Source organism: Dryobates pubescens, chromosome 22, assembly GCF_014839835.1.
Source record: "Dryobates pubescens isolate bDryPub1 chromosome 22, bDryPub1.pri, whole genome shotgun sequence".
Lineage (NCBI taxonomy): Eukaryota > Metazoa > Chordata > Aves > Piciformes > Picidae > Dryobates > Dryobates pubescens.
Window position 1 is genome coordinate 19,155,401 of NC_071633.1, and position 17,391 is coordinate 19,172,791.

At 50.2% G+C, this 17,391-nt stretch overlaps 1 protein-coding gene across 2 annotated transcripts; it reads right to left on the reverse strand.

Annotated features, from left to right (window-relative positions):
- Nucleotides 1–3,400: 3,400 nt before the first annotated feature.
- FBXO3 (F-box protein 3) lies at nucleotides 3,401–17,391 on the reverse strand. 2 transcript variants are annotated; one of them, XM_054171828.1, is made up of 11 exons: nucleotides 17,232–17,391; nucleotides 14,956–15,045; nucleotides 13,622–13,785; nucleotides 12,374–12,488; nucleotides 10,177–10,381; nucleotides 9,777–9,822; nucleotides 7,475–7,559; nucleotides 6,583–6,705; nucleotides 5,526–5,641; nucleotides 4,974–5,164; nucleotides 3,401–3,709 (listed from the first exon to the last, which is right to left on the reverse strand). In XM_054171828.1, the coding sequence occupies exons 1-11, from the start codon at nucleotides 17,336–17,338 to the stop codon at nucleotides 3,587–3,589; spliced, it is 1,365 nt and encodes a 454-aa protein (XP_054027803.1). In that variant the 5' UTR covers nucleotides 17,339–17,391; the 3' UTR covers nucleotides 3,401–3,586. The 2 variants fall into 2 exon arrangements, with proteins under 2 accessions (XP_054027803.1, XP_054027802.1); XM_054171827.1 differs by having other exon boundaries at nucleotides 3,401–3,712; nucleotides 17,232–17,390.

The following is a 17,391-nucleotide window of genomic DNA, read 5'->3' on the forward strand; positions in this document are numbered from 1 at the left end:
TCAGCTCTGTTTAAGCCACAATTAAGAAAGGAGGTGAGCCCAAGGTGCTGGGGGTGATGGTATGCAGCTTAGCGAGGGAGAATTCACTAAGAATTGGTATTAGAACATCCTTTCTCCATTGGCTTAGAGAATCCTCCCAGTGAGGAGCTGGGGACAAGGAAATGAAATGTTCAGCTATGGCTGAAGGCAAGTTTTCCCTTTCCAGACTCTGGGAGCAGTCCCTCCTCCAGAGCATCCATGGAGCTGGATCTCCACAGAAAATTGGTGTTTCCAGAAGGTTGCCCAGGGAGGTGGTGGAAGCCTCATCCCTGGAGGTGTTGAAGGCCAGGCTGGATGTGGCTCTGAGCAACCTGCTGTAGTGTGAGAGGGGTTGGAACAGGATGGTCCTTGAGGTCCCTTCCAACCCTGACAATTCTATGCTAGGCCTTGGAAGGCATCTCTGGAGATCATCCAGCCCAACCCCTCTGCTAAAGCAGAGGCACCCAGGGCAGTTGCCCAGCTGAGTTTTCCACTTTGGTTTCTTTTCATAGCTGATGAGAAGTGGCACAAACCCTCCAGCACTGGAAGACCTTGCACAGCTCTGGGGTTGTTTTCTTTTCCCTCTGGCTGGCACCCTGGTCGTTTTTCTCCCACATGGTGTGGGCACAGCAAGGAGACAGTGGTCAGAGGTTCTCTCCTTTAAACCATGCTGTCAGCAAGAGCCCCCAGCAGGTGCTGAAGGGCTCCTGCAGTGCAGTTACAGAGTGCCAGCACAGGCCTCTTCCATGGGCCAAAAAGGGCAGATCAGGTACAGATTTGGGGTGGCTGTGCTAAGCTTTTAACCTATGAATTACAACATATAGTGTTCAACAAGGCTTACCTGACCTCAGCAGGAGTCCTAACCAGCATCACTGTCAGACAGGAGCTGAAGGATGGTGGCCAAAGCAGAGGATGTGTATCTGTGTTGTAAGCTGTGTGCTTATGGCACAGTTACAACCATTAGAAGCATTTACCAGTGGGATGCACTGCACTGGTGGTCACCAGCACAGGGCAGAGCCCTGGTGAAGTGCTGTCTTCTGAAGCAGGGTCTTGAGTCAACTCTCTCCACGTGAAGGCTTCCACAGCCCCACAGTGCTGCAAACACAACTGGCTCCTCGCTCACCTTTCACACCAGACTGGCACAAGCTCAGGTTTTGGGTGGGCTGAGGAGAACCACTGCCATAAGCTCAACTTCAGCTGCACATAAGGAAGAGTTACACAGCCTCACAGAACAGTTTGGGTTGGAAGGGACCTTCAAGATCATCCAGCTCCAACCCCCCTGCCATGGGCAGGGACACCTCCCACTAGACCAGGCTGCTGAAAGCCTCATCCAGCCTGGTGTTGGGGGATGAGGTATCCACTTGTTGACTTGCAGTAACTGCATCTGGTAACTTTAGGCAGTGTGCCAGGTGCCAAAATAGCTGCCTGAAGTAATGGAATAACCTTCTTCCTGTTATGAACACAGAGGTGTTTGCTGCTGCAGCACCCTGTCACCCCCTGCCTGCTTATCTGCTCACTTCACACATGGAGAGCTCACAGGAGCCCTGTGACCATTGGTCATCTGTGGAGCACAGGCCTCAAACTCCCCCAGCAGAGTGCTCAGCAGTTGACAGAACAGCTCTGTCCTGCACCTTGGCTTCTTCTGCAGCAAGCAAAAATTGTAACTCCTCTTCCATGAGCCCAAGAGGCACTCCCTGAGAGGAAGAGAATCAGCAGGAGTTGGGGGTGTTTCTGGAGAGCCTCAAGACCTCCAGCTGCTATCACTTAACTGGAACATACAGATCCTGGTAAAGTACCCAGCTGGCCTCTGGCCATGAGACTTCTCTGTCCTTCAAACCACACAGCAGGCTGGCAGCACTGTGTGAAGTTCCAGTTCCACTAAGCCCCCTTTTCACTGATCCTTGTAGCAGCCAATGACATTCCAGTGAAGAACAAACATGACACTCTCCTCTCTGGGGCATCCTCAACATGGAAATGTTTTTAAAGCACTGTGGCAACTCCCATTCTGCTCAGATTTGTCTGAGGGGCAGCACTGTGGCACTTCTAGGCTATGCCTTTAAAAGTTAGCTGCAGATTTTGAGCAGAGAAAGTGAAGAAATACAGCACAAAGGGGATTGCCTCTTCAGCTGTTCCACACAGGTCATACCCAGTGCTTGGCTTCTACCTTGTACCACTCTGGAAGATCCAAATGCTGTGTGGCACCTGAGAAAGATGAGCAGGGGGAGGGGGTCACAAACCAACCAGGCATGCTGTAGGAGGAGTTAAGTAGTAATGGAAGCAGGCAGCTGGAACCACAATGTACTGGAGCTACTCATGCTGGGTGTCCAAAGGAGGACACCAGTCACAGCTCCTGCTCAGGTCCTGGTGAGGCCAGTCCCATGCAGCAGTGCAGAGCACAGGAGGCAGCTGTTTAGCATAGAATCAACAAGGTTGGAAAAGACCTCAAAGATCATCAAGTCCAACCTGCCACCCAACACCTCATGACTACCAGACCATGGCACCAAGTGCCACATCCAATCCCCTCTTGAACCCCTCCAGGGACGGTGACTCCACCACCTCCCTGGGCAGCACATTCCAGTGGCCAACAACTCTCTCAGTGAAGAACTTTCTCTTCACCTCCAGCCTAAGCAACGACAGTGGCAACAGAAGTGACAAAGCAAACAGGTCCTTCTTTTAAACAGAAAGTTTCCAGTTGTCCCTTTTGTTTTCTGCTTTTATTTGGGCATAGTTACAAAAACCCAGAGAGGCTTCAGGGAAACATGGTAGTTCAAGATGAATTTGTCACCTATGAAAAAGTCAGAACAGCAAACATCATACAAAGAAAAACCAACCAACCAAACTCAAAAGGTATTTACAAATCCATACTCTGTAGTCAGTGAGAAATCCCCTGGCTACATGAGGCAGATTCTGCATGTGCACTGCATTCCAAAAGGCATCACCCACTCAGAGTCACTTTGCAGAGAATTAAGCTGAAAAATGGATTGTCTACAAAATAAGGCCAGCTTCAATCCTGGTTCATGGATCCCATGACCAGAATTTTCCTGGCACTTCTGTGTTAACAGAAAAAAGAGCATAAGAGCACCTGATCTTACCCAGAGAGCAGCCACAGCCCCTGCAAGAGTCACTCCTAGCAGGAGGTGACAGGAGCAGACGCTCACGGAGGAGGGCAGGAGCGCAGCCCTTCCTTTGCCCCCTGCTCTAACTGCACAAACCCTCCCCACCCCCCCTGCAACATGACCACAGCCAGGCAAGAGTTTAAAAATGTCACCTCCAATGATCAAGCTGGTTTGCACTTTGGGGAAAAGAAAACAAGTGAACAAAGCCCAAACACTTTTTCTTCTTCTTCTGCTCCCTTCCCACCCTGTCCCTGCTCCCCCCCAAGCTCCCTCCCCACATCCAAACCAGGGGAAAAAAACCCAACCAACCAACCAAATAAGAGGTTGTACTTTGAAGAGAATCAGAGCTGGCAGCAACACTGATGCTGGCTGCCCTGCTGTGCAGCAGGGTCCACGGACAGCAGTCAGAAGTGTCCTTGTGCAGAGCCCCAGGAGCTGAGCCCGTGGTGCCCTCAGGTGTGGCGTGGGCAGCGCCCCACGGGCGCAGGGATGTCCAGCACTCGCCGCCGCTCCTCGTACTCGTCGGTGTCTGTGGAGTCCTCATCTTCATCCACTGCATACTCGTTGTGGCTGGTCTCCTGGCACAGAACACACCCACACTGAGGCCAGCTCCTTGGAAGAGGGCCCTAGCAACAACCCAGAAAGCTCTGGGGTGTGTTACTGTCACTCAGCTGGGGCAGACATGGCTCCGCATGTCCTCACAGCAGCGCCTTACCACTCCAAAGCTTAATCTGCACCAGAGAGCATTTGGCCAAGCTGCCTGACCCTCAACTCAGTGAGTGTCCAGCAGCCTTCATTATTCCATAGGTGCAGCTATGAAAAGCCACCACTTGGCATCTTAGCTGAGCCAATTCTCCTGGCTGCTGCTGGTCTCTTTTGAGAGCAAAAGCACAGGGTAGTGACTACCTTACAAATGGGAGGTAGAGCAGAAGAGAAAAGCAAACTATTGCTACAGTGAGCTGAGCAGGTGACAGCTCCCAGGAACGTGAGCAGCAGTTAAGAGGTGCCAGTGTCTGCTAGAAGCATGAGATGCTGACACCTACTGATGGAGTTACTGGTTATGAGTGTCCCAAGCCACTGGAACACCATGAGAAGGCAGACAAGAAGATGTCAGAGGCACTTCCAAGTTCTCTGCAAGCACTGAGTCGGTCACTAAGAGCTATGTAGTGCTACAATAAATCAGATTCCCTAAAGGTGCCAAAGCAAAGGGAGAAATTCCACAGCTCACCTGCAGTCTCCAGACTACAGCTACACTGCAATTAGCAGTAAGCTAAGCACTGTACTGCTCTGCACAGCCACTGACTCTGGAACACACATCACAGAACTACTGAGCAGTCACACAGACCTCCAGCCTCGTCCAGCTGTCACTGACTGACACCTTGCTGGAGATTCAAACAAACTACACAATCCAAATAGCAAAGGGTACAGGTTAAGGAGTCTGAAATATGCCCTGGACAGACACTTGTATGTTTTTCTGTGCATCCTTAGCTGTGCTCAGCCACAGGACAGCACAGACCACTCACATGCTGCCTCTGCCAAGAACCCACAGGCCCCCTGATCAAACTGGCACAAGTGGGTTTGACCTTGGTACCAGACAGAGGTGAGGACTTGAGGAGGAAGACCTGCAGCCACGTATGGCTTCCAGCGACAGCTAGGGCTGAGGCTCTGGCGATGACCTGCTAGAGTTACATCTCAAGGACACATGGCTTTAACATGGGTTAGACTAACAGCTACAGAGGTTACCACAGCTGCTGACCTTGACCTTATCTGGAGCATGCTTCCCATGGGGTTACCAACCTGTTCCGCTCTGTGCTTTCCTCAGCCAGATTCTCCACTCACCATTCGTGCTGTGGACACCTTGAACGTGGGACACACCATGTGAAACCTGGGAATGGTGACGTTGAAGAACTTCTCCTTGTAGTAGAGACAGCGGAAGGTGTAGTAGCCCTCCATGTAGCCAGAGGTGGTGGAGAAGGTGGTGCAGCTGGTGTACTCATACACTCTCCCTGGACTGATGATTGGGAACTCCCCTGTGGGGAAAGCATGGTAAAACAGGACCCATGCCCAACACACACTGAGCAGTCGGTTAAGCACCTGCACCCCGCAGCAGGAGCAGGCAGGTGGTGTCACACTGCAGGGAGTGCAGAAATGACTCCCAGTGGTTGCTGATGTTAAGCAAACCTCTGAAGGGCAGTTACCTATCATCAGGTTCAGACATCCCTTGTAAAATGACTTCAAAGACAAAACTCAAGCACACTTACCTGTGCTCAGGCTAGCTCCACAGAACTCCTACCCCCTGTCACCATAAGGAACAGCTCCTAACTGTCATAACCTGTACATTTATCACAGAAACCCTCTCTAATGGGCTCATAAAAGCAATCTTCTACTTACCAACTACTCCAGGACCCTGAACTTCATCAACATCCCCTCTGGCATTTATTATTCTCCAGTATCGACTGTCCAGCTGGCAAGCCTTCTCAGGAAGAGCATCTTTGGACATCTCAATTCTAGAAGCCAAACATCACACTTCATGACTAACTACTTCACAGAATCACCAAGGTTGGAAGAGACCTCAAAGATCATCGAGTCCAACCTGTCACCACAGACCTCATGACTAGACCATGGCACCAAGTGCCACATCCAGTCCCCTCTTGAACACCTCCAGGGATGGAGACTCCACCACCTCCCTGGGCAGCACATCCCAATGGCTAACAACTCTCTCAGTGAAGAACTTTCTCCTCACCTCCAGCCTAAACTTCCCCTGGTGCAGCTTGAGACTGTGTCCTCTTGTTCTGGTGCTGCTTGCCTGGGAGAAGAGACCAACCCCCACCTGGCTACAGCCTCCCTTCAGGTAGTTGTAGAGAGCAAGAAGGTCTCCCCTGAGCCTTCTCTTCTCCAGGCTAAGCAACCCCAGCTCCCTCAGCCTCTCCTCATAGGGCTGTGCTCAAGGCCTCTCCCCAGCCTCATTGCCCTTCTCTGGACACGTTCAAGTGTCTCAATGTCCTTCTTAAACTGAGGGGCCCAGAACTGGACACAGGACTCAAGGTGTGGCCTGCCAGACACTTGAAGAGAGGCTTTGGCATCCTTGGGATCTCTCCCAAAGCAGACTGGTCAAAAAAACTCCACTCAGGCAAAGAACACTGAAACAGTTGTTGGGACCCATCTCCAAGCCTCTGCTTCACTGGTGTTCTTTATCCCTCTCCTAACTCACAAGAGCTGCTGGTAACTGCCTTCCCCCAGCCATCCCTTTGCCACCTTGACTGGCACCCTGCATAGCTGACAGGGAATGATTTTGTTTTGTTGCTATTAGGAATGACAGCACGTTGTGCAGGTCCCCTTCATTTCAGTGTGCCTAGGAATGCTGAGCATATAGATGTGCAAAACTGATCCTTGGAACACCACACCCCTCTCTGCTGTGTGGCAAAAGTGAATTCAGTTGTCATTTTACCTGATTCTGTAAGTGAAGAAATAATGGGGGGGATGCACAGAACTGAGCTCAGGCAGGAAGGATGTGGACACTGAAACAGTGATGTCTTCTGTGGTGGCAACACATTCTTTATCATGCACATACCTGCAGAAAGGAGAACATCCACTCTAACAGCTCTCTACAGCCCACACAGAAAGCCAGACACAGAGATCAGTTGTTTACTAATAAGAGCAGGGTGCTGCTAGGTTTGAAGTAACTCTTGTCACCTGCAGGTCAGTAGGGGATACATGCAGTGTCTTCCCCAGCACCTACACCATGGACCTCTGTGCCTGCAGCAATGCTCACACCAAACTGGGTGTGCAAGCTGATCTGAAGGCACTGAAGCCACCCTTGTTTAATGAAGCTCTGTCATGATGCTGTTTAAAAACCCAAACCTAGCAGCTCCCACAGCAAATTAATTTACAGGGCAGGAATGTGGCTCTGTAGTGTCTCACTTTGACACAATTAAGAGGAAACAACAGCTGCATGAAGATTCAAGCACTGCTGTGCTAGTTCAGAGACCAGCTCTGAAGCAATTGCTTTAGAATAACTCAGAACAGTCCTGCAGCAGCAGCACCCTCATGGCAAGCAGAGCAACTACACTGTTAGCTAAACTCCAAAGCAGTCATGATGCAACATTCTGGTTCCAGTAAGGCAAAGGTACAAATTCTGAAGCTTCTGGTTGGGGGGTTGGAAATAAATCAATCTTTAAGCATTCTGTCTTCCAGCTTCACCTGCAGTCAGTCTGACAGCTTCTCTCTTCTGTCCACAATTATCTTTTGTAGCAGGCACCCATAACTACTTGGAACTAGGTCAGCACTCCAGAGGAAGCATCCAACCCTTGCAGTGAAGTTATAAATGCCAGACACAGTACCTGAAGATCTGGTCTCTGATGATAGGATAACCACCAGTCACAACTTTGTTTACATAGGATGTAAACCACTCCAGGTAAGATGTACCTAGATGACAAAGAAGAAAGGATTCAGGAGGAGAGGCACATTCAGCACATTACAAAGCACTCCAAGCTCTGACTGGGTCTGTAACAAACTCTCAGACTCACTGAGCTGAGCCAATCAACATTGCAGCCCACCCTCCCAACAAAGGCCAGGCAAGAACTGAGAGTTAGGGCTGCAAGCTCCAGCAAACAGCAAATCTCTTAGCTAAGTGTTTCACATTACAGCCATGGCCTTCAAGTGCTAGTGTCTCTCATCACCTGCTCTCCTGCTCATGACTCTTCTGCTGTGAGTGGGGAGGATCAGCAGCAGCTATGCTACTTGTACAGCTGCTTCTACCTCCAAGAGGCAGGCATGCCTGGAGGTGGATTTATGGGCTTCATTTTGCTATCCAGGCTTTTCTCCCAATAAAGTGTCAAAGAAACAGGCTGCAGAATTTCCCTCTCCCTAAAACCAGGGGTAAGTCAGGTAAGCCACAGACATACTCTGCAGTCCTGCTACAAACAGAGAAGACCAAAGCTGGATGCTGGAGAACCTTAGAGCCATTGTCTGAGAGCAGCTTTTCATACACCTACAGCCATCATTCAGGAACAGCCTCACTCCCAGATGTGGCAGCTGGGCTGTCTGCTTAACTCTCCAAGAAGAGTTTCATTCAGGACACTGTGGCTCCTCACAAAAGAATTCCACAGCCACAAATCTTCCAAGCACTGCAATATGGAGTTCAACAGAACAGCACAGAGCTCTTCAACTCTTTGTCAATATTACTGATACAAAAGTGGATTTAAGCTGAAATACCAAGAAATCATTATCCTCAGCTTCACTGAGGTGTTATCAAGTACTACCACCCCTGATAGATTAAGTGTGCTTAGCACTTCCTCCCTGGGCAAGAGCTATGTGTACTGGCCTTTGATCTTTTGGAACTCCAGGTTCCTCTCCACCACTAATCCACAAAATGCAATCCTGGTATGAATTAACTCTGTACACAGCAAGTGGACCATTTACCCTGCCATCTTCAGAGCAAGATAAATCCTGCCCATCAGGGAGCTTCCCCTCCACCAGGCAGTAAGCCACAATTAACCCTTTCAGCCAAGTGGAACACAGTTAATGTTAGATCACCTCATCATTGACTCAAGTCCATACAAGCAGGAACACCAATTCACAACAGAGCAGCTTTAGAGCACTGCAGCATCCTGACATGAGGTGCTGAGGGACATGGTTCAGCAGCAGGCTGGCAGTGTTGAACTCAATGTTCTTAAAGGTCTTTTCCAGCCTAAAGGATTCCACAGTCCTCAGGTGGCATAGGGCAAGGAATCCAACTCCTGAGCTTTGGCTATGTCCTTCCCATGATGGTTCTAAAGCACACAACCCATCCTCTGCAAAACAGATGACAGGTTGACCCCTTCACACTGCAACCAGTCCACACAATCCATCAGTACAGAGAAAGGTTTCCTGAAATCAGTGTGGCCAAGATTTGACTCCCTTCAGCCCCAGGCAGCACTGCTTCAGCACTGCCCAACATCCTAACAAATGTGTAGGGCTGCTTTTTAACATTCACTTTGGTGCCTGCTTTGCCACTGAAGGGAATTAACTTGGAGACAGCCAGCTTCTAGGGAATTAACCAGCAAAGAATCAAACCACTGCTGCAGCCAATGCACTTCAGACTCATGATGATAACAGATTACTCCATCACCAAACAACAATTACAGTTTTCCCTTTCCCCTCTTTGTCCTTGGAGCAAAGCAAATGAGAACCCAGTGAGGTTTTCTTCTCCAGCTACAGTTTAGATTTCATTAAAGGACAGGAAACATTTTCAATTTCTAGACATGGTTACAAAACCTACTGGAAATGAATAACTCACTCTGGGTGCTGTATTTAATAACTGGGTACAGCAGCCCTGAGATGGCTGACCTCAGGTTTTGCTCATCCTGTTGGACAGGTTCCTGCACTTTGCACACAAGAGACACAGAAGGATGAGCTTTGACAGAGAAAACCTGCATCTCACTGCAATTAGCTGCTGCTGTGCTGAAGTAGGTTAGAGTCTTAGAATCCTTGAACATAGCTTGGAAGGGACCTCAAGGATCATCTGGTCCAACCTTTCTTGGGATAAGCAGAGTCATAATTTCTCCCCAAACCTCTCTGTCTTGCCAGCAGCCCCTTTGTTTGGCTCCAGTGGTACTGAGGTGCATTGTCTGAACAGACACTGTGCAGTGTCTGAAGGGTTACCTGTGATGAACATATCGATGGCAGAAGGGTTGCGAGCCATTTGGTCCTGGAAGGAAAGAGGTTCATGGCTGTGTTAGAAGGAGAGCAGCCTTGCAAGCTTCAAAGTCAAGACCTCAAATGTAACACAGGGAGCACTGTTCCTCTGTTCACTAAACCTACTCCATCATTATACCCCCCACTCAGACATTCCAGTACATAAACCACACATGCCTGTCCCCAGGAGGGCCCAAGTGATGACTGAGCACACAACTGAACCTTCTCCCAAGGCTCACACATCTCAAGCCAGGTTTAATGCACACTGCTGTCTCTCTCAGTGCTGCCTGGCAGCCATGCTAACAGCACAGGGGCCCCAGCAGCGGACAGAAGAGGCCACTGGCCAGCAGGGCTGTGCCTTCCTTACTGGGCACTGATAGAAGATCTCGTATTTGTTTCGTCCCTCCACGCTCTCCAGGGCCATGTACTGGCTCAGGCCAGTGTGGATGCAGAAGGTCAGAGGAAGGCACTGCTTGAGCCCCAGCCTCTGCTGAAAGCCTCCTGCCGCCGTGTCGATGTCCAGCAGGTCCTCGGAGCGGTAGTGGTTCGACAGCGCCATGCTCCCCATCAGGCTGCAGCAGGGACAGAAAGAGGCAAGGCACTCATGAGGCAAAGACAGCCTCAAATCTCTTCTGAGCATTGTTTCTACCAGTGCTCCAGAAGCACACTAGGCTTAGGCCAAGCCTCATATCACAGTCAACAAGCAAAATAAGCAGGGAGTCAGAGCCATCACAATCTCAGTAGAGGAACTGAAGCAGGCAGACACAGGTGAGCAGACCCCATGCCCAGCAGCACTGAAGAGAGCAAAAGGAGCCTCCCTACATGCAAGAAAAGAATATATACATTTGGGGGAAAGGGGCACTCATCTGAAAGAGGGAACAGCTGAGGAGTGGAGGTGAGAATGAAGTTAATGCTGATGTGAATGGTGGGCTAGATGAGAGCTTGGGGCAAAGGAAAGAAACCAAGGGAGCTACACTCAATGTAGTAAAGGGGCAGATGGTGGAAGAATGATGCCAAGGGGTAACGAGCAAATTAAGCAACTGCTAATCAAGGGCACACTCACAGCAGCACACAAACCTGTGCTGTACACCTCACACCCACACTCCCTTCTAATCTGCCTTTCACTGTCAGTCTCAGCTGCAAACTCCTGCTAAGTTCTCCCTGGTGCTGTGAAAGCAGCGGCGTGGGTGCAAGCTGCCACACGTCAGCATGACATAACCTGCTGCCGTCCTGGGCAACACCTTCCATCCCTCCTCCTCCTCACAGAGCCTTGCCTGGAATTCACATGTTCTACAGCTTGGAAAGCCAGGCTGACACCCAGACACAGAGGCCTGAACCATCTAACAATGACAGCTTGTCCAGAATCTCCTCCAGGTCTGATCTAACATACCAACAACTTGCTGCACAGACTTCCCTTGCCTACACCTGATCCTTCCAGCAGCCATCCCCCATGAACAAGCAAGCCTGGCCCCAGCAGTAAGCCCACACCTTCCACTCACAGTGGCAGCCTTTATTGCTCCTAGGCCCCACATCAGCCTCAACTAGCTCCCCAGTCAGTGTCCCACCAACGAGGTATGTAAGGCTCAGGCCTTCACTTTGAGACACAGCAATGGACCACAGCCCACTGGCAGCTGTTCAAGCTGAAAGGCAATGCCAAAGGCATGTAGCTGCTCCTGCAGCCCTTCCACAGGCACATCATCTCAGTAGAGGCTTTGTGGGAGTGAGAAAGGAGTAGGAAGAGCAGGAAGCACATGAGATGCAGAACTCCATTTGAAGTCTACAGAACTAGGGCACCTATCTCCTCTCCAAAACAGCCTCTCCTGGAAAAGAAACAGATTTAAGAGTCATCCCTATGGTTGCATAAAACTGTTTCCCATACCCCTTGTGCACACACCACACTAGCACTGGAGGGGGCTGCACCTTCTTCACCAGTGAAGGTTCTGGTAGGGCAAGGTGAGCACATTGCCTTCTACAGACACCACAATGGCTTGCTGCAGCTTTCCATCTTTCATTAAGGTTTGTGGCACTTCCACAAGTGCTGACCTGAAAACCTCATCTACAGCTGGAAGACAGGAAGCTCTGCTGGCCACTTCCACTCCAACCTTAACATAAAAAGAATTTTTATTGCTGAAACCACTTAAAATTGTAAACTCTTCTGCTGAGAACAGGTGACTTGCAAAGTCACCTTTTGATTCACCTTGCTTTGACAGCTCTTCCCTAACCACTTTTAACAAACGAAGCCCAAAGAGTGCAGAAGGATCATTTACTTATGTAATACAAAGGGAAACTTCAGGGGAGCAGTGGTAGGATTAAAAGTCTAACAGTTGGAAGCTTTAGTTATTGCAAAAAAGCAAGGGTTGTCCCTAAGAGAGGGACTGAAAGGCCTGGGGTCACCTGAGCACGCGGAAATCCACACTGCGGTTGCAATTACTGCTGGGCCCAGAAGGCAGCCAGTCCTACAAGCATCTCTACAAGCTTCTTTTATCCTGTTCAGCAGACATTTTAGCCTTTTAATACATAAACTATGCAAGAAACACAGAAGGAATGAAGCTCTGGCTCCTCACCCAGGCACAACCAGCTTCTGTCCGTTGTGGATGCGGAATGAACACCGATAGTCATCGGGCAGCTGGCAGCCGATCTGAGCTTCCACGGCGTCCAGATCCTCCTCCTGCACACTCTCTGTGTACACAAGAGACAGGGCATCAAGGGGCAGTCTGGAGGGGCAACCAAGCACAGGGTCACAGGATGTTAGGGGCTGGAAGGGACCTCTGGAGATCACTGAATTGAACATGTGGAAGGTGTTTTGTCCCCTCACCAGAAAAAGCCCAAAGTCACTCTGTGTCTTGCTGTGTAAGATTCACACACCAGAACACTGGAAGTACTTCCAGCACTAAACCACAAACTCGAGTTGAAAACAGAAAGAGACATTCTTGTTCAGCCCCTGATTTACCTGCCTTAGAGGAACAAGGTAAGACCTAGAGAAGAGGGGAAAAAATGCTTCCTTCCTGCCTGGCTTTAGTTTCAACTGCCTGTTTTCACGTGAAAGTGTTTTAATTAGGTCTTAACACAATCTCATAAATGAGATCCCACCAGCAGGTGCCAGGTCCTTGAAGCAAGGGGATTATTAAGCTAAACAGTAAACAGCAAGCAGAATCCATCACAGCAGCCAGAGACAAAAGCAGTAAAGCTGTAATCTTTTCCTGATTATCCAGAAGAGATAAGAGAGGGCATTAGAAAACAACAATGATCTTGACTCTTCCCTGAGAAGCAATCTGCAGGGGCTCTGTGGATCACTGGTAACCGGGCACCAGCTACATGTGGGGTCTGCTTTACTCATGTGCTCTCTACAGCTACCTGAAGGAACATTGTAGTCAGGCAGAGGCTGGTCTCTTCTCCCAGGCAGCCACCACCAGAACAAGAGGACACAGTCTCAGGCTGTGCCAGGGGAGGGTTAGGCTGGGTGTTAGGAAGAAGTCCTATACAGAGAGAGTGATTGCCCATTGGAATGGGCTGCCTGGGGAGGTGGTGGAGTCACCATCATTGGAGGTGTTCAGGAGGAGACTTGATGGGGTGCTTGGTGCCATGGGTTAGTTGATTAGGTGGGTTGGATTGGTGGGTTGGACACTATGACCTTCAAGGTCTCTTCCAACCTGGTTTATTCTGTTCTATTTCAGAGAGCAGGGAGAGCACAGCTCCTGGACTGTCAAGCCTCAGGTAACAGGCAGCCAGGCAGGACGAAAGCACCAGGAAGCTTACCACCAGCCAACATCCCATCACCCAAGCTACCAGAGACAGCAGGTCTGACACTGTACCTTTCAGAGAGCCAATCATCCGAGGACAGCGCTGCCCCAGGTACTTCTCGAGGTCGTCCCAGGCCTTTTTCAGCGTGGCGTAGTACTGGATGTACCTCCCCAGGTCTCGGTAGGTACTGATGAAGAGGGCTTTCCAGCTCTGGTCCCGGCGACATTTCTCCTCCCTAAATGGGCATGGAGAAAGCACACTTAAACCAGCAGCCTAAAAGGCCTGACTTCTAAACCCAAGCAGCTCACACCTGCCAGAAACAGTCAGTGAACATGAAGTCAGAGGCACTCTGAGCCAGGCGCAGCTACACAAACTCAATTCCAGCATCTGCTCCACAGTAACAGGGAAAAGACTTAGGAAAGATTTGGGCTACTCAGTATCAGGGGAAAATTTAGCAACTGTGCTCCTTTGTCTGTTATTAACTCTCCCAACTGGTGAATGGCTAATTCCCATCACATTTCACACAGACACAGTGAAGGCCTTCACAGGATCACAGGATGATAAAGGGTCGGAAGGGACCTCCAGAGATCTTCCAGTCCAGCCCCCCTGCCAGAGCAGGGCCATAGAATCCAGCACAGGTCACACAGGAACACATCCAGATGGGGCTTGAAAGTCTCCAGAGAAGGAGACTCCACACCAGAATCCTTTGATACTGCATTATTCCTTTATTTACCCACCAGGAAGGGCTAAGAAGCCAACCTCAGAGAGAGTTAAATGAGAAACGCTGTGCACTGATCTGGAAAGCCATTTTCTTTATGGAATTCCTCTACACTCACTTCTTCTCACAGGCACAACAGCAGCCTACAGGAAGAGTGGCAGCCAAAAAAGTGCTGACTAACATCTGACAAAGGAGGCTTGCCTGCAAATTGTAGCAGCCCTCACATCTTTGTGTTAGCAAGCACTCCAACTCCAGCCAGCGTGCCCCATCTAAACCATTTAGTACAGACTTCCACACCTCAGTAAAAACAGAACAGTTACAAAGCCTTCACACCACTTTTAAGAGCTCTCAAGCTCTAGACAGGAGAATCTCACTTCTTGAAGAAGAATTGAGGGGAAAGGGTGGGGGGGGAAGTAGATTAAGTTTAATCTGGGAAGCACTTAGAAGATTACTTTCCTCCACAGAGCATCTGGTGTTTGGTAAGGGCAAGCTGCAGCTCCTCCCTCAGCCCAGTCATTACCAGGGCATCTCTTCTCCACCAGTGAGACCTCTGAAGGCCTGTACACTCATGAGGCTTTTTGAAGGAGGCTGCCTCTGTCCTTTCATGGGTTGGAAGTCTTAGAGCTCCTGGAATTAAGCTGGACACAGCACACAACCACAGAACAGGTCCAGAGCCAGCCCACTTACTCTGAAATGAGCCAGTACTTCTTGCAGTGTCTTCTCCACAGCGGATCGTGGTTGGAGAGCTGATTTAATCTTCGACTTAGATAGCAGCAACTAGAAACACAAAACCATTTACTTTGATTACCAAAGGTCAGCAACACCAATGGGGACAAACACTGCCCAATGCACTTCACACTGCATTGTGGTGAAATAAAACTAGTTTGGATGTTAGGTAGCTGTCCTCCTCAGAGCTGTGCTTGCAATGGCTGAAAGCCTTCACTCCAGCTGAACCACCAGGCATGAACGACTTTCCTGCACACTGAGAACTGTCAGTAATTAAGTAATGCTGTAAAGCAGGTCACCCTGTGCTCCCACCCATCATAAACACTGCTTGAAAGAGTTTGGTGTGACTCCATTCCACCAGTGGAAGCATTCCAACAGCACAGGCCAGTTATTATGATCTAAATCACTTTACCTGGATTGTCAGGCTCTACCTTCTCTTTTCCCATGCTACTGAAAGCTCCAGCAGCAAGCTACAGAAACTATAAAGTTGAGTACTACAAAATAACTTTCCACTTTGAGCTGTTTAAATAACAAACTTCATGACCCAAACCAAAAACAGAGAGAGGAAAAAGCCAAAGGATGACTGACCGGGCAGCAAGTCCTGCAAGCTCACTCTCATGAAGGCCATATACAAACTCTCTTTCCACTCTCCTGAAGTAGGACTAAAGCTAACAGTGCTGTTTCAGGAAGTTAACAGAGCCTGCATGATGCAGCACTACTGCAAATGCAGCATTAGAAAAACCTGTAGGATACAGGCTTGAACTGTCCTCAGTAACCAGTGAGGTCAATCTTGACTGGATGCAACAGAAGTGAACTTATATTGACATTAGAGGCACATGTGACTTCAACCACGATAAAGATGCAATTACAGCCATTCTCATTAATTGCATAAATAAATACTTGGTCACCTGTCAGCTTTTCCATTCTTTAAAGGCCCTCAGCAGACTACCCAACCTGTGGAATACTAGGGAAACTTCAATGCTTGAGGTGGTCAGAGAATACATACCTGTCACTGAAACAAATGCATGCAGCCTAGAAATCCCCTCAGTGCCTTCAGCAGTGCAGACAGCTGTGCAACACTGCCAGTGCTGGCCTTACAAATAAGAAACCTACACAGTATTTGATTGTCCTTGCAGAGCACAAAGCCCTCTCCTTTTGTTAAATACCTAACAAAACCAGGTAGTGCACTTACCACACCATTACCAACTACTCCTAAAGCATCCAAACCAGGCACGTAACAGTCAGTGTCATTTCTGCGTATGTGTGGATCTCCTTTTTGGCTGTTATCACAACAGAGTTCTGCCTGATGGCTTTAGCTTTCCTGACTAGAATTTGTGGAGGCAAACCAGCACACCAAATACCCCACCCCCCTCTTGATAACATTCTATTTCACTCGTACCTATTCCTCTCTCTCTGATTAAATACTGTGATTTCAAGCACTGCCAGTGCAGGTACTTCCTTGGTAAGGTTTTAACTACAACCACAGCCCATCCTCGCTGTACGACTCAACTCTTCAGCCATCTACCGAAGCGTCCAGGAGGAGCCTGCAACTTCCATCCGAGTTTCTCTGTTTAAGGAGCCGTCCCATTTAACTTCCTTTGGTTTGCCTCCAACAACAGATCCCTCGCACCGCAGGATTTCTTTACTGGCGACAAGACAGCCCTTTGTTTGCCCACAGATAAGAGCTTCGAAGAATTAGCGATTTCGCAGTTATTGGCACACCTCTAAATCGCCATTTAGCTACAATCACAGCCAGCACAGAATGGGGGAAAGCAAATCAGGGAACGCTATGAAACTAAACCAAAGCAACCCCCCCGCAGAACAGCGCTGCTGCTGGAAGGGGACGGTGCTTTAGGGTAGGTGCTGCAGAACGCCGAGCGGCTCGGGGCGCTGCGGCGGCCGCTGCCCGACCCCGTCCGCCGGCCCCGGGATCCGCACAGCTGCGCAAGGCCGAGCCGCCGCCAGCTGGGAGCCGCTGCCGCCAGCTGGGAGCCGCCGCCGCCTGCCCCGCCCGCTGCCCCCCGCGCCGCGGCTCACCGGACAGGCGCAGCACAGCCCTTCCCCTGCCCCCTCAGCCCCGCCGCCGGAGGAAGAGAGGAGACCTCCGCCCCGCGGCCCGCCGCTGCCTCCCGCGCCTCCCCCACCCCCCGCCGAGGCCGCGCTCGGTTCTTCCCTCCTCCCGTCCTCGGCAGCGCAGTTCAGGCAGGTCCAGGGCAGCCGCGGGTCCGGCCCCGTACCTCGTCAAATCGCGGTAGTCGAGGAAGCTGAGGATGAGCAGCAGCGGGTCGGTGGGCAGCAGCTCCAGGCTGAGGGCTGACGGCTCCATATCCAGGGGCGCCGCCATCTTGCGTAGACGTCCCACGGCCCCGCTGCCAGGGACGCGCCCCCCCACCACCT

Coding starts and splice junctions, on each gene's coding strand:
- FBXO3 (XM_054171827.1), bottom strand. CDS start 17,338: ATGGCGGCGCCCCTGGATATGGAGCCGTCAGCCCTCAGCCTGGAGCTG. Junction 12,489..13,621: donor GATGATTGGCTCTCTGAAAG/GTACAGTGTCAG, acceptor TTGTGTACACAG/AGAGTGTGCAGGAGGAGGAT. Junction 9,823..10,176: donor AGATCTTCTATCAGTGCCCA/GTAAGGAAGGCA, acceptor CTTTCCTTCCAG/GACCAAATGGCTCGCAACCC.